The 15,790-nt window shown below is 28.2% G+C and overlaps 2 protein-coding genes across 2 annotated transcripts in view; one reads left to right on the top strand and one right to left on the bottom strand.

The window, feature by feature from the left end:
- Nucleotides 1-15,790, bottom strand: part of LOC119674451 (calbindin-32) — a 36,967-nt gene that overhangs the window by 12,007 nt on the left and 9,170 nt on the right. Inside the window, exon 3 of the mRNA XM_038085590.1 lies at nucleotides 14,130-14,219. Within this exon, the coding sequence (XP_037941518.1) occupies nucleotides 14,130-14,219 (90 nt within the window). The remainder of the gene's footprint in view (nucleotides 1-14,129; nucleotides 14,220-15,790) is intronic.
- On the top strand, nucleotides 8,365-8,934 carry LOC119678684. The gene is made up of 2 exons (XM_038090655.1): nucleotides 8,365-8,482; nucleotides 8,537-8,934. Exons 1-2 carry the CDS (start codon nucleotides 8,480-8,482, stop codon nucleotides 8,876-8,878), a joined length of 345 nt encoding a protein of 114 aa, XP_037946583.1. The 5' UTR covers nucleotides 8,365-8,479; the 3' UTR covers nucleotides 8,879-8,934.

The raw sequence follows: 15,790 nt of genomic DNA, 5'->3' as shown, positions 1-15,790 counted from the left end.
TACACACCTCAGAAGTGCTCCTAAGCAAACGAATGCAATATAGTCACGCAAGGATCACAGAATTTGTTTGCAAAGTTATTTCGTGCGTGAAGTATCCTCTCGCATTTGCCACAAACCCGCTTAGTCAAAGTCAATTGGGGTCACATGAACGCCATGGCATTATAGAAACGTTTCTAGTTTAAAAAAATAAAACTCATATATGGATTGTTTAAGCAAACTTTTTGTTCCACACATGTGAAAAGTGAATTTTAAGTTTCTATGATTTGTGTTATATATCTGTGCTACATATTAAAAAATACTTTAGATCAGAAGTATGTAAACTTTTTAAGTAATGAAAAACAGAAAACCGTCGAAAATTGAAATTCAATGCAAAGCACTAAATTTTGTTTTGCATTTATATACTTTGCTCAATGGAAATAATCCCACCTTTTTGGAAAAGAAAATATTTATTGGTATTATGGACCAATAAATACACCGCCATCCATAGTTTGAGAAAATTTGAGGAAAAAATATTGAATATTTAATTTAGCATTTGATATTTTTAAACTTTAACTATTTAAAAATTGTTATATATATTTACTTAACTATATACGGATCTTCATCTAAAAAGAACATGGACAAAGCCAACGTTGAATGAAATAAATACAGTTTTGCCTTAGCCCCTAAGAGGAAGAATAATCAACATTACTGATATAAAGAACATAGCGTTGCGGCCCGAAAGAATTTATAAGTTATCTATGCTCAAAATAAGAGGCTGCACGAAATCATTGACGTCGAGCAAGGCTTATTATTAATATTATTATTATTATATACGAATCTTAATATATAAAATTAGCACTTCTTACAAGCCAAAGTTGTACAGCCGTATACCAATATACGTTAGCAGTATTATATGTTCTCTTACTTCAATTTTGAAATTGAAAGCAATGTGGAGCATTTAATTATTTCTTTATCAATTGGGTGTTGGTTAGTTCGTGTCGTGAAAGCAATGCTCCACATTGCTTTCACGACACGAGGAAGAAATCGCGGTTGCCCAAGGACAACATGGGGAAGAACCATCAGTAAAGAACCATCAGTAAAGAACCATCAGTAAAGAACTATCAGTAAAGAACCATCAGCAAATCATTTAGTGAGCTAAGAGCAATAGCGCGCGATCGTAGTAATTGGAAATCTCTTGCGAATAAACTAAATTAGTCGGTACGTTCCGTAAGAACTTAAGGGGACTTAAACAAAATGTACAACCAACCACACCTGTGTATTTGATAGGAACAAACTAAATAAAGTTCGCCGCGTTTGTTTGTTTCATTCCTGTCATACACAGATATATTTGGTTGTGCATTTCGCTTTGACTTAAGTTCTTACGGTACGTACCGATTAACTGAACCTTAAGTTCATAAATGTTATTTCGAAACATGTCAATAATAACAACAATAATGCTTTTATATACTCAATTGTTGTATAATTTGAATATAGCAACACTAAAATCCATTGCACTCATTCTTTTATTCTTACTCTTATAAGCATTCTTACTCTTATATACTCGTAATAATATTCCAATATCTCGTTTATTTTAAGTTGGCTTAATAAAGATATTAAACGAATACGATGGTGTTCTTCGTTGCGTTGATATTGGTTGATCCCCATGTGAATAACATGTTTTTGCTAACATGAAGCTATTACCAAACTACCAATTAATATAAATCTATAGTTCGTCACATTTTTTTTGATATACCTGTCAATTATATATGTAACAGTGCTTATGATTTTGTATTCAGTACTAGATATTGAAGTTTAAGCTATAAACTAACATGAAAATGTAAAATAACTATATATTTATAAGGTCCAACCTTGAAAGTTCATGTACATGAAGGCTAGAAACTCAATTCATTAGAAAAACTTTTATATTACATGTACTTTTTCAAAGATCGAAGAGTATAGTTTTACTTATGGTGAGATGTTGGGACAGCGCACCGTCCAACAAGTGACCTCATTGAAGTGAAGGATTAGCCGAAGTAGGCAACGCAACTACTTGGGTCCTTTTTCGTTCTTCTATTCTCGGATGTCGTTATTGAGTTAAAGCTGGAGAGCATGGTTTAATACTCTACTACTTTATAATCTAATAAGTATCAAAGTATTGAAGTGCGAATTATAAACCATAACATATGGTCGTAAAGTAATTATATTTTTATAAAAAAGTATTTTTATGCTTTTATATGCAACCAACCTGTGTATGGTACAGCCCCTATGCTTCATGGATAGAACGAAAACTCTGCCTCCACTCAAACCCACGAATCAACTATTTGAAATAGCTGTATGATCAGCTTAATAGTACATTTATACTATCCCATTTATGCACTTGCTAATTTATATTAATTAGTGAACGTTCACTTTATAATGACCTCATTTATGCAGCTGATAGAATTTTTATAAACATCGCTTAATAATATATCATAAGAAAGAATTGTATATATAATCGATATATTAAATCATTTATATACATTTTATATATCAATATCAGTATTCAATTCATAAAAACAAAGATTTTATTAAATATTTACTTCCTCAGTGCCTTTGTTTACAGCTCAGCTGTTGTTTGTTTACATTTTTTATATAAAACATATGATTTCCCTTTGTGAAATTTATTTTATCAAAAATTAAATTTTTGTTTTTTGAAATATTCTTACTTTCTTCACTCTTTATAAGCTACTCTACTCTAAGATAAATTTTTTATTATAAAACATGAAATTTGACTACATTCTTTATTATAATACAAAATATGTCATATCATATAAAACTAAATTAAACATTCCTGACTTTTTATAATGGAAAGATATAATACACAGCAAGTTTTTTTATACTAAGCATAATAACTTTGTAACGATTAAAAATTTATTTATATAAAAATATTCTAGTAATAAAATAATTTTTAAATATATATATATATATATATATGTCTATATACATCTTTAAGGAATATTTTAAATATTCTACCAAAAAGTTTACTTATTTAAATAAATTTTTATTTATCGCAGTTTTCCACTTTCTTAGCTTACAAGTTTTCAGCGTTAAGAATTTAGCTGATCCATTGTAAGGAAATGTTCTTTTCTATTTCAAAAAGAAAGTTTTGGCCTTCTTGGGTGTGTTAAGTATCCTTGCGTTACTCAGCATAAGTCCGCGTAATGCTCTTAAGAAAGTTTTATGCAAAAGGTTTGTGCTGCATTACATTGAAATTTAACAAATGCATTTGCTGCGGAAATTCAACAAAACTTGCAAAATATTTCAATGATTTTAAATAAAAGAAGGAATATGAAAAATAGAATTTTTAAAAATTTTACTTTGAAAACTTGTAAATTTTGGTTTATTAAATTTGGCAAAAGAGAAGTATTCAAATTAGCAGCTTTTAGTGAAGTGATAATAAGAAACAAAAAATACTAAAATTATCGTCGAGGTTTTTGGATGACTTTATTTTATGGGAAAAAAATTTTCCTTCCCTTTTTCTTTTGAATACCATTATTAAAAATAAACAATTGTATTTAAAATAAAATAAAAAACGGCATCAAAAATATATTTCTATTGAATAAAATACAATAATGTTGATAATATTTAAAATTGATTAAACTCAAATTAGCAACTTTTAGTGAAGTGATAATAAGAAACAAAAAAAATACTAAAATTATCGTCGAAGTTTTTGGATAACATTATTTTAGAGAAAAAAAAATGTTCTTCCCTTTTTCTTTTGAATGTTATTATTAAAAATAAACAATTGTATTTGAAATACAGTAAAAAAAGTCATCAAAAATATGTTTCTGTTGAATAAAATACAATAATGTTGACATTATTCAACAGTCATTTGCTCTTCATTTAATTATTTTCTAAAATGTAGAATGTGTGGTCCAAGTTATTATAATTCATCTGTTAATGCGAGTATAATATAATATAAACACGAAAAATAAAGAATTAAAACTCGCATATATCTTAAACGAATTTGGCGGCATGGGTCAGTTGGTTAAGAAGCGCTGACTCTGAGTTTCAAATTTGGCAGGGCACGAGTTCGATTCCTGGTACTTGCAGTCTCAAAAAATTGTTTACGAATAATTAAATATAAGAATTATTTCCAAGATTACTGATGAAGGGTATTTGTGCAATATTCGAAACAGCTGTATGGTCAGCCAAAAATTCAAATAATCAAAATAATATAAAATGAATTTTTGTTGCTGTAGTTCACTACTTTTTAAAAACCTCCTTACTAAACGAATATAGCTAGCGATGTAAAGAATACATATTTTTATCTAACAACTAGCATTAAGTTCTAAAACAAACAAAAATTACTTCGAAAAGAACCTAAAGAAACTAACAACGTGTATCATTATAGTTAGCTATTCTTGAGTTAATATAAATTATTGAAGAGAGATGTTTTAAATAATCAAAAAATCACAAGTCGGCTTAAAAGGTCGCAAAAAATAATTGAAACAGTATGAAGTATCAGTTTTCATTACGATTAAAGCTTTAGAGAAGCTTTAAATGTTACTTTAAAGATTGCTAGCAATATTAAATAAAACCAAACAGACTGATAATAGTTAAACTAGTTGCACTCATTTCAAAACCTATATATAACGAAAATTTCATTTTAATATCTCTACTGATTTAGTAAACGCCAAATTTTGATCGCCTAATTTTCATTTCATTTTCATTTAGGGGCGCTCGGTACTAGCAACTGGCGTCAGAAAGCAACTAATCGGGCTGATTGGCGAAAGCTACTCGACGCCTCCAAGGACGACCCACGTCTGTAATAGCCAACTAAGTTAGTAAGTAGTATTTTTTATTTGGACACTCTGTGCGTCATAGCTAAGTTACAAAAGGTAACATGGGATAGGTTTATAAAACTCTGAAAATAAGTTTTATAATAAACAAATATTTAATAAAAATATTAAATAAAAATGTTAACAGGAAAAAATGTTGAATGTCGTATCTTTGTGGTCAGATTTTCATTCGAAAGTATAAAAACAGAAAAAACCACAACAAGTGCTATTTGTTTCTCACTGTTTATAAATTTTTATAATTGAATATTGCTCAGATCGAAGTCTTTATATGAGAAGTTGTCTAACATCACCTAATAAAAATATAGTTCTGCTGTTTAGCAGATTAATTAAGTGCCATTACATTGAAAAATGTCTGTACCTACCTTAATAAGAGTGCTGACAAACAAATTACACATAAATATAATGTCATAAAATATTTAAAGAATAAATTAAATAAAATATGTTATTGACATTAATACTACCACGTAACCAATTTTGAAAAATCAAAAGTACTCAAAAAAATGAAAGCACTGCGGATGTGTTGTCATTATTGATGATCAACCATAACCATGTATTGCATTCATGTGTTGCTGTTAACTTATTGTTGTCATGAACTGAGATACACTGCATTTTAATAATAAAGCAGATGACCAACATGCACATTTATGTAAATAATATTAATATTTTTGATTTTATATGTATTCTGTCATTTTAATGAGATATTTTGTAGTTTTTATAGAGAGCTGATGAAATCGATTTTAATGAAATTTTAAATATTAAATGAATTAAATTTTAAATTCCTACACTTTATATAAAAAATAAATTATGTTTGTAAATAAATGAAAATAAAATGCTATAATTCATATTAAAAAACGCATAATAAAAACAAATTTTATTTAAATATAATACATATTTAATAGATATAAAACCGAGGCCTGGACGCAGACTAACGAAGAAAAACTAAAAAAAAAACGTTTAATGGAAAGCCAACATAGGGACCCTATCCTAAAATATTCCCGATAAAGTTCCAGGATAGAAATGTTCTGGTACATGTAGGGGATTGTTTTTAGTTCAAACCGGGCATACCACTATTGTAATGACATAGTGACGATGTGTTAGTTATTTTTAAACCTCCTCTCCACAAAAACAAAAAAAAAATAGATGCAATAATAAATACAAAAATAGATAAAAATAATAAAACACCTATCGTTGTATTTTATTAAACAGCATTTTTTTTTTATTACAAATGCTTACTTCATTTTATTAATTTAATGCAATAAACTTATAAGCGAAAAACACTAAATCAATTCTTGTTACCTTTAATTGGCAATATTAAGTACTTTTCTTTCTATGTTATCGGCAAAGAAAAAATATATATATATAAAAAAGTATAAGGCGCATATTAGTAAGAAGTATCTTCAATTTACTTAGTGCGAAAAATTATTTGTCGAAAGCCATTTATTCGGTCTTTTAGCATAAATCACTTTAAATCCCTTTTGGCTTTTCTGCTAACTTTAACAAAATTTATTGCTTGCTGGCTATTCAGAGGCTGTTAAATAGAAAATACTAAAATTTATATGATTTTTCTCTATTTAATATTTTGCTGTATTGCATTGGTCTTACGCATTACTATAGAATATCTGGCAACTGATGCTATGAGTTTCATCTGAATTGAAGTATGAGTACAACAATTTTCGATGAAATATTATGATTACATTTGATTTAACAAAAATAATTTTACTTTTTCTTTCATCAATGGCTCCATTGCTTTGAGTAATGAATAATAAAAATGATTTCTAAACTAATAAATTTCTTTTTTAATTTAAACACTGAATTTATTTTGGATACCATTTTGAAACGAAAAACAATTATAAATCTAATAAAGTTTAAAGGAAAAATTTTTTTCTTTTCCTTTAAAATTAAAACAGACACAAAACAATATTTGCACGTATTATAAATTAGTTAATTTACCAATTCCTTTATTTAGCATTATTTTTGGACTGTTATTCCCCCTTTCTCGTCGAAAATTTCTTTGTTATGATAAGACATAACAATTTTTTATATAAAAAATATTATATTATATGTAAAATAATGTAAAGAAACATAAAATTCTAGAATATTAAAAGAATATTTTTACACTTGTACAGAAGAGGTAGATCTGTCACCAATAAAACGAACCAAACTAATTATATAGCAATATGCAGTGCATTGTTTGAAAATTGATTGTTTTTTTTAATTTTTACCAATATTTACTTTTTAATATATTTAGGTAATAAATTATTATTTTTCAATACTTGCCCAACCTAAAACATGATTTGAAGCCTCCCTTTTTAATTCTGTATTCTCACTGTATTTTGAACTTGGAAATACACCAATTTTTCAAGTTCGTCCTCTTCTTCTTTCCCCCAAAAACACTCTGACACTAGCTGGTTTAGTGTACTTACGGCAATCATTCTTGTTTCATTACTCAACTATCTGGTAGTCTGGGATTACATTTAGATTTTTCAGTTTCAAAGTTCCAGCAAATTCGCTTGTGACATTATTTAATTTCAAATATTCAAATATTTAAAATATTCAATTTCATGTCAACCAAATTGGTAATCATATGGCGTTTATAACGGCATAACGATTAATATGGTCTAATCACATATCCAGACATAATGGAACACCATATAGCAACACGGAAAATAGAGAAATTCCAACATTATCGACTCCAAATTTATAATAGTTACTAAGGTGATATAGTGGAAGAAGTCATTTTGCGATGAAACCATACATCGAGCGGTTTGGGACTCGATATGGTAATATAGTTTGCCTTTTATAAATAAAAAAAAATCAACAAAGTTGTGTTATTTAAGCTTTTAGAACTAAAGAATAAAAGCTTTTTGCTTTTATATTTGCAAAAGGCACAAATTTTAAAATCTTCACCTTTATGGCATGTCCAGAAAAATGCTATAATTATAGAATTGATAAAATCAGCCCCCATATGACTTAAAATTCTTTGTAATAATAAGCCCCTAAATGATTTAAAATTCATTGGGTATTCATAGTAATTATGGTGCATACTTACTATTAAAAATAATTATAAATAATATTACATTCAGTTAAATGCCTTTTTGTTTAAAATTACTGGTTAAAATAATCTGTGTTCAAAAATTCACATTTACACGATGGATTAGCAACTTCAACTTAAAATATTTTACTACATGTATTTATCAGCAATTTCAAAATCAAATGAAAAGATGGAAAAGAATCTGTTGTTTTGCCCAACTTTTTTCATGTATTTCTATCCCATGAAAAATGATATCTGGAAAACTTCATTTCGAGACAATGGTTATTTCTATTCTTGTAAATATAGTATTAATCTAAATATCTACATTTAAATTTTGTTGCTATTCTATTTACACAATATACTGTCGCTATTGTATCACTAGAACAGTGCTGCCAAATCAGAACAACGAATTCGTTGTCAGTCGTTGACATTTCAACTTTATATTGAAAATGATATTTATAAAAATCTAGTACCCAAGTCATATGTTTTTGACAATATTTTTTACTTGCGTATTTGTTTTCATTTCATAAAAAAATTTGGTGATAAGTGGAAGTTGCAATATTCGGCTATATCTTGGTTCTAATACTCATAACATTTATTTGTATTCATTAATTAAAGAATCCTAACTATGGTAAATAACATGAAAATTTTATTATAAATTTTAAATATACATATATATTTTTAGGCTAAAGTGATCTATAGGAAAGGTGGTAAAAAAAAGCCAAGGAAGCGTTTAATGAAGTTTGCCCGTCCCCTTAGCAAATCTGAAAGGCTTTTGGGTGCGAAAACTCGTTGTCTTCAGAAGAAAATGATTGATGTAGCTCTTATGTTGATGATTCAAAGGAAAGTAAAAATTTCTCGTGCCTCCATCAAACACGTCATTATGAGGAAGTATAAAAGCGTTAAAATGGATTTCCATGCCAAGTACATGTTAAATTTGTACATAGATCAGTTGGTAAAATATCGCATACTACGCTCGTGCTCCAAGTTTTGTTTTGAGGTGATGGTACAACCTAAACGCAAGTAACAAAGTTGTCAAACTTAAAAAATAAAAACCTTGTAAGGTACAACAAAAATTTAAAACAATAGTTTAATTAAATTTGTTTTGTAATTTATTAAAATTACAGTGTTCAATAAATTTTTAGTTTAAATGACAACACTTTATAAAGTGTGATTACTTTAATATAAGTTATTATACATATTGCATAAAAATGTATGCTCTATATACACATTGTGTATATATTATATATATACATATTATATATATTTTAGAACGCAATACATTATAATTTTAACACTTACATTACACTCATAAAAACCAAGTATAAATGCGTATAAATATTTTTCTCATAAGCTACTCATACGCATTCACATTCGCCACAAAAATGAATCAAAGTGTTTGCGTTATCGACTGCCAGTGTCGTAGCATAAACTCGAATGGTGTGAATCCATGAGTGTACTCATCAGAAATAAATAACTGCCCATTCGATTAGTTTTGGCATTCATGTGAGCACTGTTGTTTGCTAAGCAAAAAATTTTTTTATTTCTTTATTTTTATTGTTTTTATGTGTTAGTGTGTGGTCCTATAATGCGTTTATTGTGCGTTGTTGTTCTTAGCATTATATTTATAAAATAGGATTTTCAATTCACTGGTGAAAACGTTCTAATTCTAATAATTTGATTAAATGAATAAATGTTGCTTTAACTGCGTGACCAAAATAGTGATTTATAAATAATAACGCACTTTTAACAAGACAAGAAAGTGTTGTAAGAGATTGGTAAAGTATTGTCTTCTTTCTGATTGCCGAATATCGTATTTCCCGTGTTTTGCTTTTTGGCATTATCTTATGAATAACGTGGTCCCTACTAGTGCTGTTTACATTATTCGAATTTTGTTAAAAACCGAAGTTCTTCGATTATTCGAATATTCGTATTTAACACTCCGATGGGCACATGTTTCGATTGTCACGTACGGTACTCATGGGTCTGGCCAGACCCTTATGCGTTTTCATGCATTTGTACGTAAAAACTGAGTACTTTAATGAGTTATTGCATTAATATGCGATATATTTATATATTTTAAATTGTTTTTAGCTTGGATTTTTATTAATTTTCATATTTTATTACATTTTTGCTAAAAAAAATATCAAAAAAATAAAAAAAGTGACATTTGTATGCAGTAGCATTTTATTATTTTATTAAAATAAATAATATAAATTTAACAAGAACTAATATACATTTATTTAGCCATTATTACAACAATTAAAACATATATATTCAACTTTAGAATGTTGTTGACAAACTGAATTTGAACATTTGATGCAAAAGAAACGGGTTTTGGGGGATAGTTTTCACCTTTTGAACAAATGTTGCAATTTTTCTTCTTCTCGAGGGTATCTGCCCCACTAACGCCAGTCAGGACTTGTGCTGTAAAATGTAATTGTTTACCGAAAAACGATTCCATGGCCGAACGTGTGATGAACTGTTTGGTGATGTGGACATTTTGCATTGGCCTTAAATATTTGGAAGGGCCAAGGTATTTGATAGCGTGACTAGGAAATCCCGTCTGGCATCCAATTTTTTATTTCCATCAACCTCTTTGCAGATGCAAAATGCAGCCAATGCTGCAACATCTATCATATTGCAGAAAAAAGCAAAAGTCCATCTTCTCGTTGGGCGTTTGGTCGTAAAATGAGACCAAAATGAGCGTTTGGTCCTTTTCATTTCATCTGGTATACATCTCTTATTGGAACGAATAGTTCCAACGAATGCTTAACCAATGCTTTTGAGAGTTGTAGCATAACATTTTCGCCTTGATTTATTTCACGTGTAGCTCCGACTTCCCGGCCTGTATACAGTTTTCCCTGTAAAGGATATTTTGTTTTAGAATCACAGGTCCACCAAATTTTAATACCATATTTGGCTGGTTTCGATGGTATATATTGCGTGAATTTTGTTTTGCCACGATAGGGGAACAGTTGCTCATCAATTGTGATGTTTTCATGCGGGCTGTAATTCTTTGCAATACTGTCGGAAGCGCATAATATTGTGTTGACGTATGCGAACACCAGCATTCAATTCATTTTTACTCCATTTTGTTCCATCTTTACCATAAAAATATTCTTCGCCAACACTTTGTTGTTGTGTTGCAGGAACTTCCTCATCGTTATCTTCTACATCAAATAGTTCATTTGGTTCGATAATTAATACGTCTTCAATATCAGATGCATCGTCCTCATTTGGTATGAAATCTGAATCATTATCTGCTTCATCATTGGGAAACTAATCTACTTCTTCATGGTCCTCTATAGCTTCCTCTAATTCCATATCGTTGGCTAAAGCTGCTGCTAGGCGATTATAAAATGAGGGGTCGAACTCATCACTGAGGTTTTGCGTGTTATAAAGCAACTCAATTTCATCACTCATTTTTAAAATAATAAATTTTAGTAAAAACAAATGTTTCGAAGATGTTTGCTGCAACCAACCACTGAGACTACGTTTCAAATAGATCGAAACTATAATTTGGCTTCCTTTTATATAAAATTCATTCCATTGCAGGTAACAGCAAAAAATATTTTTGAAGTAAACAAAGTACCATTTGAAAAAACGATTCTCACGTTGCATTTTAATTTAACAAATATACCCGCAAAAGTGCACCGTTATGAAATAATTAAGAATTCGCCGCATTTTGCTCATATTAAAATCGTGGGAAACACCTGTTTTTAGGAAGTTAGTAAGAATACTCGCATAGAATGCCTAGTTCTGAAATTAAAATTCGCCGAATTTTACTCCTAGTAAAATCGTGGGAAACACCTGTTTTTAGGAAGTTAGTAAGAATACTCGTATAGAATGCCTAGTTCTGAAATTAAAATTCGCCGAATTTTACTCCTAGTAAAATCGTGGGAAACACCTGTTTTTAGGAAGTTAGTAAGAATACTGGCATAGAATGCACAATTCTGAAATGATTAAAATTCGCCGAATTTTCACGACATTTCACGTCTACAGTGAATCCAATTAAATTTTTTTTTTGAATATATAATAAATATATAAATATATAATGTTTATAAATTATATTATATTATTAAATTATTATTTTAATAAACTTTTCTTTTTATTAAATTAACAAAATATATTTCGTTTGAGATTTTGATGTATTCGGCGAATACGTGCATGATTTTCGGATACAGATATTCCAATATATTTACGTATATTTTGGTAATTATTGTTTGGTTCACATCAATTTTTTTTGCTTTTTGTTATTAATAAACAACATAAGCTTTTCAATAGTCTAAACCGACAGTTTTAGCATAGATATACTAAGAAAAAGTGAAAAATGCTAAAAATGCCATCATTTTTCATACAAATTGTATGTGGGTCTGGCCAGACCTTTGAGTACCGTATGTGATGTGTACACCAAAACATGCTTATAATTATCCTTCTGTAAGCTTTATCGCCACGATTTTTTGCAGATCTGTAGTCAATAAAATTGTAGGAGGGTACCTGAAATTTCAAATCGCTAGCTAAATTAGAAATGTGTTTAAATTGTGTTTGAATTCAAAAAAGGTCTGGCCAGACTCATGTGCCTATCGGAGGGTTAAACGAAGTCTTCGAAGTTGGAAATAAGTCTTTTGTTCTCGAAGTCTTCGAAGTTTAAGTACAGTGAAAATTCGAAGACTTAGTAAGCAAAAGTTGAAGTGAGAGCACAAAATGCAAACAAACGTGCATCACACAAATTATTTGAGGGATGAGAGCATTTGCTTTGTTTGAACGGTTTTGTTTTTTTTTTTAGTATTCTATGCAGAAAATTAAAAACATGTTTGTTTTGTTTTATTTTATTATATAAAATTTATTTTATTATATAAAATTTATTTTATTATATAAAATTTATTATTATATGTATTATTATTAAATATTATTTATATTAAATAAAAAAATTACATTTTAAATACCTTATATTTATTATTTATATTTAAAAAATTATATTTATGAAAATTTTTAATATAATATAAAATACATGAAATTGCGCAAATTTATTTTTGCATTAACGAGCAAAACTTATTTTTTCTAAAACTAATTTTTAAGGTTTTAATTTGTGACTTTTTTTTAAAGGAAAAATGAAAACTTTTATAAAATTTCCATTACTAATAAAATCCATAAATATCAATATTTTCATATTCTTACATATGTATTTTATATTATATTTAAAATTTTTATAAATATAATTTTTTTAATATAAATTATAAATATAAGTTATATAAAAGGCATATTTTTTATTTTTGTAAAATCGAATACGAACAGCACTAGTTCCTACATAACTTTTTTTGTTTAATATCAATGTGAGATTAATAAGATCAATAATCTAATATCTATATCAATGCATCCCGTTTTTAACTACATGAAATCCATACTAACGCACTACGTACTCTAATTCTAAACTTTATATTAAACATATTTCTGTTTATAATGTTTCTGCATTAAGCATCCATTCATACTAACGTAAATAGTAGCAAGCAATTACATTAATTAATAACAATTAGTTAAAACGTGCTGAATTTTTTTAATTTATATATAAATTCATTTTTCGGACTAGAAGTTCAAAATTTATGGTTAAAAAATATTTTGTTAGAGTCCATAAAAATTTAAACAAATTGACCGCAATTGAAGTACGTCAAGTGGAAAATTAGTTTCTAAACAATTAAGCACAAAAAAATAAATAAACAGAAGAAGAAGGCATCTATCTGCGGTTAGAGAAATTAAATTCTCATTAATTGTGAATTTTACTTGAAGGTGTTTTTTACACATCAATGAGTTGCTAAGACTAAAGAAAAATTCTAATTGCACCATAAATATTTTAGCAACTTTACAAGAACAACAGCCAAAAAAGTATTTCGAAAATTGTGTAAAATCAGGCGTAACAAAGTTGGAACTTCTACTGCCTGAATAGATAGAATTACTTCCAAATAAGATCTAAGAGTGTATGTAATTTGAAAAGTTTTTGTATTCGTAATGTGTGACTACCTAAGCACTAATGATTTGTCTTTGACAATTTCAAGTAATTCTGAACAGTTCAATACATTCTGATTTTAATTCATTTCACATACACATTCTTCTTATGCCTCATGCCTCATGTACATAACCTACATAATCTCAGTAACAGAGTACGTGGCTTTATGGAGTGGATTCCTTTCGATTGAATCACTTGAATTTTTAATTTTAATTTGTCTGCACTTTTCATTCATTTTGTTCAAAATATTTCATGTATTCCTCTCAATACTTACCTCTCTTATATCAATTTTGCCATCTTGATTATCATCGTAAGCCTCCATGAAACATGATTTCAACTCCCCCAGCATTGTGTCGGTGACAGCCTTAAAGAGAATACCAAAACGTATATTAAAAAAAAATATTTACGTACGGCAAAAACTTTAAAGTTTATTTTGTTTATTTTTATTTTCATTAAATTTGAATCAGCAGTAATTTTGCCATCTAACGAACTTTCACAAAATTGGATCAAGTTGACGTTGACAGCAATGCCAGCCAACTCATTGTTTTCTGTATTTTATCCTTTATTTATAGCTTGTCCTTTAATAATTTCCAAAGAATTTTTGATTTTCTGCAATGCCTACCAATTGTACAGAAGACTGACAGAAGAATAGAAAAGTTTTTGGCACAAGACATTTACAAAATTCGACATCTTTCAAGTTTTTTACCACACAAAAAAAATGTATTTAACGATTTCATTGTGATTTTCTAATGACATCACAGAGTTCTCCTATAAAAGCGCAATTGAAACTCAAAAAAATTAATACATTTGAGACAAAATCAATTTGGCAGATGACACAGAATCATGTTAATTTTATTGAATTTAAAGTTGAAAAATAAAAACATTTAAAATAATAAAATAAATTCATAATGCATATTTTAAGAACACTGGTAACCTAATAAAATATATTAAATAAACCATGAATGAATTTAGGGTCTTTTATATTAAACATTTTTTTTAAATACTTATACATTTATTTATTGTATCTTCTCTTACATTGAAACTAACAATAAGTTTTAAAATTTTATCACTAATGTGATAAATCGATTCATGAGATATGTATGACAACGTTAATCTAATGAAAAATAACGTTTGCGTTTATCTGGTGCACTTAAAATTCAATCAAAATAGCATTCAACAAATTTATCTACATTCATGATTTTATGACTAAAAATTTTGTATATGTCAATCAGTTATGTTAGTTAAAAGCTACCTAAATCATCAATGAACCATCTGACTTTTTCTATAAACCTTTATGCCTAATGTCTAAAATACCTGGTTACATATGACTTTCTAAAGTAACTAAGTTGAATTGAAACAAAAAAAAAACGTTTTTGCTCCTGTATCTACTTGTTTAGAGTAGATACACTGCAAGTGTTTCTATTCGGTAAACAAAACTAACTATATTTACATTCCAAGAGCTAAAAATAGATAACGATGTAAAAATATATAGCTAAATAACAAACACAAGGTTAGATTTCAAATACATTTAAGGTAGCTGTATAAATGCAGCTGCCCCTAAATGAACTTCAATGGATGTAATGGAATTTAGCGGTGACTGAAGTACTACGAGTGTTTCAATGGAATCAATATAATTCTTGTCAAATTACTCAATGGATTTGCTGGTTATTGAGACGAGTTAATCAGTTAATTGCAATCAGGACTCCTCTCAAGCTATTATTTGTTGGTTTGTGCGGTAAGCTTTTGAACAGAATCCAAATAAATTTTATCTCAATCAATCTACTATTTACCACCATATAAACAACACACTTAAATCTGGTTTGGTGCGTGTCTTTATGAGATTTTGTGTTAAATTTTTCAAAACAAATTTCATCATATTTATCTTAAAATATGAAAGTATTTACTCGCAGACATAAAAAAAAATTTTATATTAAA

The sequence above is a fragment of the Teleopsis dalmanni genome, chromosome 2 (genome assembly GCF_002237135.1).
Source record: "Teleopsis dalmanni isolate 2A chromosome 2, ASM223713v2, whole genome shotgun sequence".
NCBI lineage: Eukaryota > Metazoa > Arthropoda > Insecta > Diptera > Diopsidae > Teleopsis > Teleopsis dalmanni.
Note: the sequence above shows the minus strand (reverse complement) of the source record. Positions and strands in the feature narration are given on the sequence as shown.